Source organism: Mirounga leonina, unplaced genomic scaffold (genome assembly GCF_011800145.1).
Source record: "Mirounga leonina isolate KUSES-001 unplaced genomic scaffold, KU_Mleo_1.0 Mir_53, whole genome shotgun sequence".
Taxonomy (NCBI): domain Eukaryota; kingdom Metazoa; phylum Chordata; class Mammalia; order Carnivora; family Phocidae; genus Mirounga; species Mirounga leonina.
The window spans coordinates 19,823,840-19,838,667 of NW_023270807.1; the positions used below are offsets into that span (position 1 = coordinate 19,823,840).

A 14,828-nucleotide genomic window follows, 5' to 3' on the forward strand; every position below is an offset into this window, starting at 1 on the left:
GAAAATATTTCTACCAGGAGCACTATAATTAGATTTTTGAATAAAATATCACTGTGATATTAGAAAACAAAGACTCTTGGAAAAGGATTCTGTATAGAATGTGTTGATAATTAGAAGAGGCAGATTTGAAGGGAATAGGTTTACCTTTCCATGTAGACTTACCAGTTAACAAAATCATAAGTGAAAATAGTTTCATTATATACAGAGATGTAAACTATAAAGGCAAAAACAATAAAATTGATCAGAAAAAATAAAAATACTGATTTTAAAGAAAAATACTTTGGAGTATATATTCAGCAATAATATTTTTGTGAAATTTTAAAATGATGGTAATGTAACTGGCATTTATTGGTTTAAATATATTAATGTAAGATTGCCAGTTACTTTGGGCAACTCAATATTATGTCATACAGCTACAGCAATAACTAATCATTACTGAGACTTTGTCAGATGGTAGGCATCATGTTGGGAATGTTCCATGTATAATTTTATTTAATTATCACAAAATCCCTATGGGTGAGAGAATCTAGTTTCTTTATGGAAATGAGGGAGCTATTTTTCACTGCAAATTTTTTAATAGTCTCTTTGCTTTAATCTGTCAGCAAATTTGATAAATAGGTCAAGTGCTTTTTTCAGGTAAGAAGGTTGCTATTTCAGTTTCCCTTTCGTGATGTACAAAATACCTTTAAATGATCTACTGTATTGACTTGAAATGTTTGCTTCATTTATCCTGCATATTACTTCATCACACACTGTGAGAAGTAAATAAAGAAAAATGTTTTCTTCATACTATCTTCTCTACTGCTTTTTAATATCTCACCTGTGAAATGGTAGCCATTTCTGACCTAGGAAGCCTTCGATCATCTAATGTAATGTAGTCAGAGCAGTGCCAGTGGAAAGTTGAATTACCGTTGCATAACCCTTAGGTGAGGTGAATTATACAGAGAAAAGCTTTGTGTTTTGTCTTCTATTTCTTTACACTTGACCCATAGCATCATTATTTCTTACCTCTTATTTTCTCAAGGGTAGGCATATACTATTAATTCTTTCAACAATCACATATTTGTATCTACTAAATGTTAAGCGCCAGGGTTGCAGTGGTGATCCAAAGAATCATTAATTCCTGTCTTCACGGAAAACTGCAGAGGAGCATGGGTTCCCAGGACATATCTCACCTTGTGGGAATATATCGTTGTTGCCATCAACTGGGTTTCCCTTGGGTGAAAATTACTAAGTGTCAAACCCAAAATGTAAAGGAAAGACCATCTCAGTATAATGTGATTCATATACAACTCTTCACCCACTCAATTTTTCTTTTACAATGCCTATGCACCTGTAACCCTTCAGGGGCGCCTGGGTGGCTCGGTCGGTTGGTTAAGCATCGGACTCTTAGTTTCGGCTCAGGTCATGATCTTAGGCTGCTGAGATTGAGCCCTGCCTGGGGCTCCACGCTCAGTGGGGAGTCTGCTTGAGGATTCTCTCTCTCCTCCTCTCCCTCTGCCCCTCCCACCCTCAAATAAATAAATAAATCTTAAATAAATAAAGAAATAAAAACCAAGGTAACCCTTCAGTCTAAGTAGTGATTGCTTCTGGAGGATACGGAGCAAATGTTGGATCTCTTAATTTGCTACTTGATTGTTGTGTATCTTCTGATGAAGCTGGTTTTGAGCATTTGTAGGCAAGCCACAGGGTTTGTAAAATATCTTTAGGATGATAGTAGATGAGAGTCAAGATGGTTAAAATTCAGCCTTCTGTTTTGTTTTGGAGTTAAGGGGAGGAAGAGGAGGAAATTGTGCAAGTAAATGAGACAGTATTCTGATACTTGTATCACTTAGAAATTTTTTGTTAAGCCTCATCCATTTTATCTACCCTAAAAAGAAAGAGAGAAATGATATATATTGTGTGCCTACTATCTGTTGAGCCATACGCTTGGGTCTTATATGTCATCTCATTTAATTTTTACATTCACCCTATGAGACTTGGATGCTTTTACCATGTCTATTTTATAGATAAAAAAACCCTGAAGCTCATGGAATTTAAGTAACTTACATAATATCCTCAGTTAATTATAAGTAGATTTATTATTTGAATCTGATTCTGACTCCGAATTCTATTGTTTCGATTAGTAGAATGGATCAGTTGATGATGTAAAATATAAGTTAGAGCTCACACATTGTTTTAGATGTTTTTGAAGATAAATACTGTCTACTAAATACATTGAAATACTTATAAACATATTTAGTCATATTTAAATATTCAACACTATTTTTCTGTGTCTATATTGTACTATCCATATTGAAATTTATGTAGCTTTAGCACTTAGAACAGTGACAATATAATTGTATTTTCCGGTGATATCTCATTTCAATTTTAAAGTTATGTTGCAAAATATGTATGCATTGCTTTTATAGTTGAACTGACGTAGAGACAGTACGAGAATAACAGCTCTAAAAGGCAGAAGAGTCAGAATATGTGGCTACATTTTGAGAATGAATACGGCGACTTGGGAAAAAATGTTCACCCTTGTCCAGTTCTTCTGGATAGAAACAATGTTAAAAACACAATCCTTGCTGGCTACTGCATTGCAGTGTCCTGTCCTACCACCTCTATTATCACTTTTCTATGAATGAGTATCTCTAAGGTAAGGCTGGCAGAAGCAGTCAGCAAGTAAGAGTCAACATTACCCTGGCTTCTAGGCAGGCTGACCCAAGTTCAAATCCAATTGCATCATGTACTAGTTGAGCAAGGAATTTAATTGCCCTGCATCTAATTTTTCTTGTCTAATGGACATCATAATTCTCTTGCTGGCTTGTTGTAGGAAATACAGGAAATAATGTATGTTACATATCAAGAAGAGCATCACATCAAACTTGTTCAGCGGTATTTACATGTATCGTATGTAGGACAAGATCTGTTCTCAGGGTGAGTGGGTGAAGTGTGTGAAGCAGCCAAGATGAGAGTCTGTGGCTGCCAGGAGTGGGAGGGGAGATCTCAACCAGAGATGCTTTTCCCATTTTTCTTCAGGTACGCTGGCCCCCGACACACCCTGTTATGCTGATTCCTTCCATACACTCCTAGAAGTCACAGCTTTGACATCCAATGTGGGTGGCTATTTTTATATGTGCTCTATCTTCACAGAAACAAAATTACATAATGATTAAATGACTCTTATTTCTCTCTGGGTCCTGACACTGTATGTTCCTTGAAGACAGAAATCTCTCTTGCCTTCTCTAAATCTTCCATACAACTATCCCGAATGCACACATTCACTTATTGAATGGACGTTTATTGATCCTCTGTTATGTGATAGGCACTATATTAGGTACTTTAGGTACAGCAGGGAACAAAATAGAAACTTACCATTGTCCTGGTGCTTATGTTTCAACTGGGGAGTCAGACACTAAAGTATTCAATATGTAATCATGTAATTTTAATAGCAGCAAATGCTACGAAGAAGTACAAGGTGCTAAGAGAGTGGACAATAGGAGGTTGTATCTAACCCATGGAATCAGGGAAGGAGTCATTAGGAAGTGATTTTATGAAGTGTGTTATGTTTCAGAAATTGTGTTACCCTCATGATGCAAATTAAAGTGATTCATCATGGAATCTGAGTTTCCTAGGACTCAGCGGGGGTGAAGAGGGGTTAACAAGGAGGAGGTTTCTAGAGAGTACCTTGCTCCATTTTTTAAAAGGTAACACAATAAGCCCCTCAGATCATCCCTACCCTCAACCAATACCCAATTTCTATTTATGAAAAGAGAGAAATAACTCACTGAACACATGAATTGGCAAATTTCCTATATTTCATATCATGCAATTTTAACCTCACAACAGTATTGAGATGTTATATCTCAGTGTTGCAAGTAAGTAGGCTGGTTATATCTTGCCCCAAATAGTCCCATTTATGCTTGTTGTCCTAAAGTAATTACTAATAATGCTCTCCCCCACCCCTACCCTTCAGACTGGAGAGAGTCTCAGTTTGTGTGATAAGTTCTATGGTCATAAATAAATGAAGGTCAGGGAGATCAAGGATCTGCCTGGGGTCACATAGTTAATAAGTGGTGGGGGATACCACACTCATACTCTCTGACCTATAGCCCACATTCTCATTACTATATTGCAAACACAAGTTTGTTTCTTCGTTACTTAGATATATCTCTATGAGAAACTGTGGGATAAACCAAGCTTCAAAGACCTCTTGGCTGTGAAACTCCTAACAGAAGATATGGATTATATCAATTCCTAAATTTATTTGACCACAGAGTCTCTTTATCACCATCCATCTTGCAAGGCTAGTATCTAAAGGGACATTAGGCAACACTAATCCAGAATCTTACTTTATAAAGAAATTGTCCCTGAGAAGTTAAGTAACTTACCCAAGACCTCACAGCTATTTGGTGGAAAATCTGGGATCAGAAGCTATTTTGTCTGCTTCTGACCAAGACAATTGGAAATTCCATTGCTTTGAACATCCTGCTATCTCTTGCTATAGGTATTTGTATGGAAGAATCATGGGGAGGGAGCTAACTGAAATTATCTCCATCTTGCTTCTTCCTTTAGCCCTTATACCTTTGGTTTTTAGTAAGGACCTGTGCACCCCAGCAACAACTGTCCCAGTTGGAACTGAGAAACTTGAGGAAACTGGGCTGCTTCTGTGTTCTTCTGGACAGTTAATTACAAGTTTAACCAAAATTGTTATCCTTTTCATCAGAAGAGAAGAAATATAAGAAATGTCTACAAATAAAGAGATCACTGTCAGTCAATAAGTTTATTGGACAAATATTTATCGAGTGGTTATATGTGCCACATACTGTTCTAGTCGCTAGGGAAATAAAAGTGATCAAAACAAAATCCTTGCTCTTTTGGAGTTTAAAATCTAATGATGAAATCAGATAATAAAAAAGCATTAGGGGCTGGTTAGTGCTCTGGAGAAAAATAACATGGGCTAAAGGGGACAGAGAGTGCTAGCAAGAGGTTAGAATTGGGGTGGCAATTTTATGTAGAGTAGTGAGGAATGTTTTACAGTTGAAGTGACATTTGAGCAGAGACATGAGGAAGTTAAGGAACTCATGAGCTTGGGAAAAACATTTTAGGGAGTGGGATTAGCATGCTCTAGGAATGCAGGAAAATCACTGTAGATAGAGCTGAGGGGAGCAAGGGGGAGAGTAGTAGGGGCCAGATCATGTTGGCTGTTGGCTATTGTAAGGATGTTGGCTTATCCTCTGGGTGACAAAGGAAGCCATTGGAGGGTATGGCATATGGAAGTGGCATTGTCTGACATCTGTTTTAAAGGCTCAACCTTGCTACTGTGTGGCAAATAACTATAGGGAGAGGTGACGACAGACCAGGTTCCCAGAAAGTGGACTCTGAGGTGGAGTTAGCTTACAGGAAGCTTACCCTCATGGAAGTGCTCTAAGGAACAACACCTGTGGGAATGGGATGGCAGCAACATAAGGCAGAGAGAGAATTGGGTTGCAGTGCAGACCCAGCAAAAGCTTAACTGACCTCATGAGGAGCTCCGAATTTGGGATCGCTCTTTGGAGTTGCCCTAAATTGGGAGGAAAGTGTCAGGCCTTTATATAGGTATATCAAGTAGCCATTGGATGCAGGCTACCCCTGAGAAGGAGGAGTGGCTTTGGGCAAGGAGCTTCATTCAGCTGAGAGCAACTCGTGGAGAAGACAGACAGCTGAGCACTGTTACAGCACTTCCAGCAGCTGGGGAATAGTCCTTTGGCCTGAGGGGAGGTATGGATTTTTTATCAGAGCATCCACTATAGGATGCAAATTGGAAGCAGGGGATTAATAAGGAGGAAGTGATTTGGAAAGGAGTTGATGGTAGGTTCTACTACTAGGATGTTAGAAGTAGAAGTAGTAAGGTATAAACATTTTTCTGGATTTATTTTGAAGGGAGATATACTGATAAATTGATGGGGGATAGATAAATCAAGATTATCGGTATATTCACTAATACTGATATATTGATGGGGGATTATGGGAAACCAAGAAAAATTGATGTGAGCTCATCATTTTTAGCCTAAGCAATGAGAAATAGTTGTAGAACTATATGCTGAGGTGGGGAAAAATTGGGGGGTCTGGTGGGGAACAGTTTTAGGAGAAAGACAAATAATTCAGTTTCAGATATCAGTCAGATATCCAAGTGAAGATGCTAGGGAGGCCATTCAGGATGGGGAAATAAATTTGGAACTCACTGGCTTATAAATATTATTTAAAGCTATAGAATGGGATGAGATTATCTAAGGAGTGACTTCTGGGTTACTTTAAAACTTAAGGGTAGGATGGCACAAAGCAGACAGAGAAGGAGTGTCTAGGGGATAGGAACAGGACCAATAGGAAATGGTGCCAGAAGCCAAATGGAGAAAGTGAATTCAACAAGGGGAGAGTGACCACCAAACACTTATTCCTGATGGATAAATGTTTCTTATCATTGTCTCTTTTCCCTTCAAATTCTGCCATGTACAAGGCCTATTATTTTTTCTGAATATCTAATTATGTCACAGTCTCACTTAGGTGCTATGTTTTCCTCAATACTTTGAAGCTTCTAGTGTATTTGAATTAAGGAGGGCTACCAGTATCCTATTAACTAGGAGTATAAACCCCAAAGAGGAGAGAATCTATGAGTGCAGCAGTAACAGGAGTAGAAGCAATCCAGGTGAGGCCAATACAGATGCCTGATAAAGATGGGGACAAACTTAGGCTGTGATGGAGTCTCACATATTTTTGATGAGAGGTCAGAAATCACTTTAAATATAATACACTCAATTCTGAGTCTGTGAATTGAGATGGTCCTGATTAGGATCCCTGGAATACCTATTGCCCTAGAGACAGGGATCCAAACTCTTGGTGATTCCCATATTCAGAGGAAAAACACCAGCCAGAGCTAAAAACAGAATAAGTGTCCCAGTGTTGATCACCAGAAATAGGAACTAATAGTGCAGAAGCTAAGAGTGCAGTCTCCCCGGTAATGGCCTGAGACCACTTCCCCATGGCGTCTGTATTCTGCACATCACCTTGCACTGTCCTCTGACTTTGCTCATGACCCGTGTAACTTGTGTCTCTTTCATGAAACTGTCATGCATGTTGAGAACAGAGTCCAAATCTTCTTTGTCTTCATGTCTCTCAGAGCTTAGAATAGTGCCTGGCACTCAACAGATGTTTGTGGATACAAATAAATGGGATTTCTAGTATGTTCTTTCATCAAGCACAGGGTATAGGAACAGACAAATGGATATCTGAATAGCCTTGGCAGCTGGATCTGTTTAATCACCTGTTTCTTGGCAAACTTTTGTGCGCTCATCTATTTTTTTCCCTTAAATTTGTTTCCCATGTCAAGAAGAGAGATTATTTGTTCTACATTGTTTATTTTAAAAGCAGTATCTGAAGAGTCTTTTGGCTAGAAGTTACTGCAGTAATATCTATTTAGTAAGAGGGTGAAAGATGTCCTACTTTAGCCATCAATAATGTCAAAATTTAAAGAGAATTTGGATTGTATTTTTTGCAAACTTTGACAAATTTTATTTTCTCTTGGAAAAAGATTATTCAACAGAACATTTTGTATTATTTATGAGAGAGATCATTAACAAGTTTGTGTTTATATAAAAAGATGGAGAAATAAACATGTATGTTTATGTGATGGCTTAGCCTAATTGAATAAATGCCTATTTATTGTGAAGAAACTGTGAAGAAAAAAAAAGATTTGTGTTTATAAATCCTTCAGGGTCTTGGGCAGACCCTAGGTGAGGTTCTTACTGATAGAAAAGTCGTTGTAATTGGAGGATAGACACTTTCTTCCTCCCGACTCCTCCATCCTGTGTGAGTAACTCACTTGTTCTTCATAATCCAGGACTGGGGCCTGTTTTTGAACAGGTGCCATCATTTTCTATTCAAATGAGGGTGGTTTCTATAGAAATTGTCCTAAATACATGTGCTCTTTGAGGCTATATGTAGTTACTAACCAGATGGCTGAAGCATGCTGTTATAATGCATGACCATTATGTTTTTTTTTTAACTAACAATTATTACGTCTATCCATATAACAAATAGTCTACAACACCAACAATTATTAATAAAACCAGGGAAAGAAAATGATTAGAGAAAAGTTGCCAGTAGGCACAGAGCCAAATAGCAAAATAATGGATTAATTTAATTGGTTCTCATGTTATAAAATGGCTCAAGGAAGAATTCAAATTGGGCAAAAGATAGGGGCTGAAGTATTTCCTCTTCCAAAGTTGACTTGCCAACACGCATAAATATTGCTTTGATTGGGGGAAGGAACAAGAGAGAAAAGACCAGAGGGAGGACATAATGAAGCATGGGAGAAGAGCTTCATAGTCATTTGAGTCTACTTGGAATGAACAGATCAAACTCGACTGCTGCTTCCCCTTAGGGAGCCACTCACTAGAACTGTGTGAGATGAATGTGATCTCTAGGGGTTACATGATTTCACCATAATCCTCGTGAGAACCCTGTGAGATAAGTACTATTGCATCCACATTTCACAGGAGAAAGGACTGCCTTTGAGAGATCCCCCTGGGTCCCCCAGCCAGTGAGTGATCAACTCTAGGGTTTCATCCTTTATGACTCTACTTGTTTAGTACTACTGTTCTGATAGGGGCCTTCACTCAAGCCTTTACCTCTGCGTGAAATAAGTGTTACTCTATCCCACCTTCCTAAGTCCCCATCCCCCTATCCTTTGAAGTGCAGCCCCAATGCCACTTTCTCCTTGAATTACTTGAATAACTCTCCCAGGTCTTTGCTACTCAAAGTTTCTATGGACAAGCAGCAGGGCATCAATGGGGAGCTTGTTGGAAATGCAGAATCTGAGGGCCCATCCCAGATCTCCTCAAGCTCTCCAGGTGGTCTATGCATAAAGTTTGAGGACTTCAGTGTGGGACTTTCTTTTCTTTTTTTGCTTTGCATTTCTGTTATTTGTATATCTGTTTTCTATTCTCAATTGGACTGTAAGCTCTTTGAGGGCAGGAGGGTGTTAGATTTTCTTTTGAGTATCCATAACGGGTGTTAGACTTTCTTTTGAGTATCCATAAATACACATAGCCTGAGGAAGGCATATAATTTGGCTAGTGATGTAACAGCACTTCTATTCAGAAATTTAGAGAATTTTCTAGGTCAAAAAGTGCTGTGTTATTTGGAAGAATTTTTGCCAGTGTGCTAGTAGAATCACTTTTGGCAATTATTTTACTTGTAATGTTTCCACAAATTCTGGCTTTTGATAAGGTTGAAAATGTTAAGAGGATAATCCAGGTTCCTGAAATAAAATCTTCATTCCTTCCCATAGCCTTTGGTCTATAACCAGCCCTTGGGCCACAACATCTTTCATTGCCAAAGCACAATATAGATATTACAGATTTGGAGAAAAATCAATACTTAAAAAAAATAGAACTACCGAAAGCTGAAGACTCCACAATCAATTTCACGTGTGAAGTTTTGAGGTTGGTTTGTCTGCATTCACTGTCTTCCAGGAACCTCGGAAGGGAATTTTGTTTCAACAAATATTTGACTCCAAGCTTCATTCTAGAGCTAATGTGATTAATAGCAACACCTCAGTCACTACAGATGCTCCTGCTGCTTGCATTTACATGCCAAAGACCGATAATGCTATTGATTTTTTGAAATGATTGCTCTGTGTTTTCTAGTGCTTTATTTAGGCGCAGTGTTTGCACGTATTTGTACCTCTAAATGTTCTCAGTGAGTGTGACCAACTGGTTGCTGAGATTGGCAGATGCTCGGGCCTTTCAATCAGCTTCTCGTCCCTGCACAATCTGGCTTCTCCTTTTCATAGAATATGTAATTGGAATATATGCGTGACAAGAAAAGAGGGCAAACACATATAGGTGGCTTTTTTTCTTTTCTTTCTTTCTTTTTTTTTTACTTCTCCTGGCTTCATTTCAGCAGTCAACATGACCTCTTATGAAGTCCCAAATCTAAAAATTATCTACACATAAATCTACTCTTGGGAGCTGACAGAATTCTTCAATTCAGGGAGGATGCCACTTTACCTCTTTTTAGAATTCTTTTTTTTCTGTGTGAGTCTGTGTTGTTTTAGTGAGAGGCTCCCTTCCCACCTCAGTCATCAGTTTGCTCACTCCCTTATGTGATGAATCAATGCTTCCAGAACAGGGGCTTCCGAGTGACTGCGGGAACAGTTACCTCCAAATGAACTCGTGCGTCTTAGCAGGGAGCATTCAGACCACACCCCAGGTAAAGGGAAGTCTTTCCTTAATGCTTTCAAGAACTTTTAAAGGCTGTGCACTTCGGTGTTTGCTGCAAGAGGGCTTTGAGGGAGAGCTGCCTGGGTAGAGATAAATTTGAGTGTATATCAAAATGAAATGTTATTATCTACAACTAGTGGAAGGGTGAGCAGAGAAAAGCAAACTGTTTGCTGGCCAACCCAAGAAAATGCTCTGGACTGCACTTGGCATAGTGTGGAAGCTGAAGCCCTGCGATGCCTCTTCTTAACAGGAGGCTAGTGGCCATCTGTGAGTGTGGGTGTCACCATGGGAAGGAAGAGAACTTTTAGGGGAATAGAAGACAGGAAGGCATTGCAGCCTGGAAACTGAGCAACGAGCAGTGACCCTACATGGCATGGGGAAACGTAATTTCTTCAGTTATTATTCGGCTGTCCAGTGAGAGGGGGACAGTCTCAGAGAGTTCTGAGTGCTTGAAACCATAGTTAGGGCAAGATGTTAATCCTTTCTGGTCTAATTTCAATTATTAAAATAGTTTCCCAAGGATAGGAACTAAGATGTGTTTTTAAATGGCATTGACAACTGAAAGTGTTAAACTGACATTTAACAAGTGCAATGGTATTAACATGCATCTGTTTCTGCTTTGTGTGGAAAATGATTTTTCATCACCATAGCAATTCATTTCTGGGCTCCACTGGAACTTGGCCACTGTATGCAGTAAAGAGAAAAAAAAATTTTTTTTCTTCTTTTCTGAGCAGGGGATTCAGCAGTCTACCCTGGCAAACACGTGGCTCTTCATCTAAATGTTGCATCATGTGGCTAGTGTAATTTCAAATCCTTTTCCAACCTAAATTCTGTACAAAAAAAAAATCTCTCTACCTCCTTGGTTAGGTAAGAGGATGCTAGGTAGGAGCGATGAAAAGAGCCCCGTGCTAACACTGTACTCCCAGCTTAAAAGTGGATACCAAAGCATTGCCCTTTTTGTGGTGGTGCTTCTGAGGATGTATGTGCAGACAGGAATTTATCCCTGATCTTTTTCTCCAACCCAGTAACCCAGGAAGATGAATACGTCTTTAGTCCTATTAGATTTTCCCTTTTATGTTATTCTTGAATGACATCATGTATTGGTTCAACTAAAACTTAAAAAAAAAATTGTTCTCCTACACTGGGGAAGACATTTTATGTTGGATATGGATGTGCCTGTAGGAAAATATGACAATAACAAAGAAAGAAATTATTTTACTTTTCTATTGCTTCTGTTGTCAACATGTGGTTATGCTTAGAAATTCCGTTGAGGGCATTGTGTGAAAAGTGCACCTTATGCAACTGAAGCATCAGTTGTCATTTATATATTTTTTTCCATTCTAGTCACTAAAATTATAGCTATTACCCTTTAAAAAGTCCATAGTTTACGGGGTGTCCATGTGGAGATCTATCTGTATCTTAGGGATTTAGGTGGCATTGCATTTTACAAATTGCGCAAGGCCATGGAAGAAGTAAATTTTCGGCATTGTGCATGTTTTAGAAGGCAAAGCCACTTCCTGTTAATAATGGCTATATGTATTTCATACCCCTGGGGCACTTATACTGAAGCCTTTCATATATCAGTATTTAAATTTCATTGGGATGATACCTAAAATAGACTTGTAGTCATCATGTGGGGACATGGGGTAGGCCTACAAAACCTGGGGATAAGGTCACAATTTCACCTCTTTTTTGACTCCTAGAGGACTATCTTTATCTCCTGCCCACATGAAATTCTGCGATGAATTATCCAAACTACCTCTAGTGATTTTGTTGCTAAAACCACTCTCCATCTATCATGATATTGATGAGATTAGTCATGTAAAAAAGCCTTCCTAGGAAATAATCTATCCAGTAAGTGTGTTTTATTGTTAGTGCTGATAAGACTAATGGCCTTTCCAAATCTCACAAGGGATCTAATGTTCCTTACCACAAAGGAAAGCATTGATTTATTATTTTCTGATGATTAGCTGCAACCTGGGAATTTTGACATGACTGCAGTGAGGGAATAAGGACAACTATCTTTAAAGACATAAAAGAATATTAGGGGCACCTGGGTGGTGCAGCTGGTTAAGCATCCGAACCTTGGTTTTAGCTCAGGTCATGGTCTCAGGCTTCTGAGATGGACCCTGTGTCAGGCTCTGCACTCAGCGTGGGGTCTGCTTGTCCCTCTCCCTCTGCTCCTCCCCCCACCCCCATAAATAAGTAAAATCTTACCAAAAAAAGAATATTAAAAAATGACAGTTGGCTCAGGAGAGTTTGCCTGTATGTTTGATATTCCTTAAGGAATATGCATCGTTTCTAGAAGGCATAGCTGTTTTCATTTTTTAGTTACCAGAAAGTTTTACTCTACAATAAGTGGCCTACATTTAGTTCATTAGACCTATAACTTGGGTGAAATCTCCTATAAGGATATCCAGTTCTCCTTGTTTGATTACATGCTCACAAAGAAAATATCTGATTACTAATCTAGTGTCCCAGGCAGCCTGCTCCCGGTACCTCCTGACCCCAGGCTCACATTTTCCCCCATGCTATCTGTCTCTCTCTCCAATACAGTTTTGCGGTTAGTGTGATTTTGTTTTCACCAGGCCGACCTTGTCAACCTTCTTGTCTCACAGTTGCTTGAGCTTCACAAGCTCAGTGCCTTTTCTGTTTTTTCTTCTCAGATACCCAGTCTCCAGGCCAAAGCCTAGACTACATTGAATTACCATACCTCTATATCTTACACTCTCACATACCGTACTGTAACCCCAAGCCATTCTCCCAGACACTCACCATGCTATCAGATCTGTTCTCTGAGCCTCAGAGACCACTGGTCCCTTGAATCTGAGGGTCCCTTCCTGGACCTGTCCAAACTCCACTCCATTTTGGTCATTTGCTCTACTCTCACCAGGGCCCTCAATTTCCTCAATTTCCTTTCCAATTTCCAAACACCAGCTCTGTAAGTGCTACAATTGACTTTCTCTGTTCCTGTGAGAGGCTGTGAGAGGCTGTTTGAATATCCCTGCAGGGAATATCAACCGGCCAAGCAAATTGGCTTCATTACAACAAATTCATGGGCCCTCAGCATAGCCTGTCAATCCTTTTGTTTATAGTCAGGCATCTTTCCTATTGATGTCAATGACATTCCAGATTTTTCCTTAAAATCCGATGTCACCTTTGCTAGTTCTTCCTTAGCTATTGGATCACTTAGTGTTCCAAATCTGGAGGGTTCAAACTTGGACCTCTTCTTTTCTTATTTGTGCTTACTCCCTTGGTGATCTCATCTGATCTTGTGGTTTTAAATACCACATATAAGTTAACAACCCTAATAATTTTATCTTAAGCACAGACTAAACTTGACTCCCATACCCACATTTCCATTTGGGTATATATTTGGCATATCAAATTTGATCTTTATTCTCAGACTAGCTTCACCTGTTTTTTTTCCCTGTTTTAGTAAATAAAATCTCATTTCTTGCACTTAATTAAGGTCAATAATTTTGTATTCGTCTTGATTCTTATCTATCTCTTATATCCCTCATTTAATTTTTAAGCAAATTCTAAGTTTTCCTTTAAAATATAGCCAGAATCTGAGGCGGCTGGGTGTCTCAGTTGGTTAAACATCTGCCTTTGGCTTAGGTCATGATCTCAGGGTCCTGGGATCGAGTCCTGCATCAGGCACCCTGCTCAGCGGGGAGTCTGCTTCTCCCTCTGCCCCCACCCCCCAACTTGTTTTTCTCTCTCTCTTGCAAAAATAAATAAATAAAATCTTAACAAATATATGGACAGAATCTTAACACTTCTTATTATGGTTACCATAGCAACCCAAATTCAACCTACCGTTTCTCTCCCATGGGTCATCGCAATAGCCTTATAGCCAGTCTTCATAACTTATAACTATGTAAGTACTATATATTTTATATACTTATTTTGTTTACCACTTCCTCCTCTAGAATGTAAATTCCATTAGTGTAAAGATTTTTGCTCACCATTACATTGCCAACACTTAAGAGTGGTGCCTTAGTGTTTAGTAGGCATTTAATGACACCTTGTTGAATAAATGAAAGTTAGTAGAAGGCAAAATATTCAAGTGAGAGTTGATTTTAGTAGGGACATAGTGGCAGGACTTAAGGCCACATAAGAGAACAAAGATGCGGGTGGGTGAGTAGATGTGGTGATGGGGACCTTGGAAATTCTTTTCTGATTGCTTCAGTTATCTCAGTGAAATGAGTAACAAAGTCATCAGCTCAGAGTAAGGCCATGGAAGAAGATGTTGGGGGTTTGAAGAAAGAGGAGAGGATGAGTTTTCTTTCTGGGCAAGTGGGAGAGTAAATGGGCTATATAGCTATAGTATGTTTATAGAGCAAGATTGAAGGGCCTGCTTGGGCTCAGAGTCTTAAATTTGAAGTGAAACCAGTAAGCATAGTTGTGTGATTTCCTCCAATCACATACCTTTGTGGTGCAGGAGTAGAGAAAGTAGGAGGTTAGATTTAGTGAGGATGGTGGTTTACCCAAATGGGAGGGAATGATATGAGAGGGCAAGGCACTTGAGAAGTATGCATGGAGGTAACTGTGGTGAATGCAGTCACTGAGGCTGGT

The 14,828-nt window shown here is 39.1% G+C and overlaps 1 protein-coding gene across 13 annotated transcripts in view; it reads left to right on the forward strand.

Annotated features, from left to right (window-relative positions):
* MLIP (muscular LMNA interacting protein) overlaps positions 1–14,828 on the forward strand; it is a 250,970-nt gene that overhangs the window by 100,492 nt on the left and 135,650 nt on the right. The window contains exon 2 of one of the 13 annotated variants that reach the window (XM_034991717.1): positions 10,151–10,236. The exons of 11 other annotated variants lie outside the window; for them this stretch is intronic. In XM_034991717.1, the coding sequence (XP_034847608.1) occupies positions 10,192–10,236 (45 nt within the window). In that variant the 5' untranslated portion in view covers positions 10,151–10,191. Of the gene's footprint in view, positions 1–10,140; positions 10,237–14,828 lie in introns of those variants that run through there. One more of the 13 variants, XM_034991712.1, reaches the window with a different exon arrangement.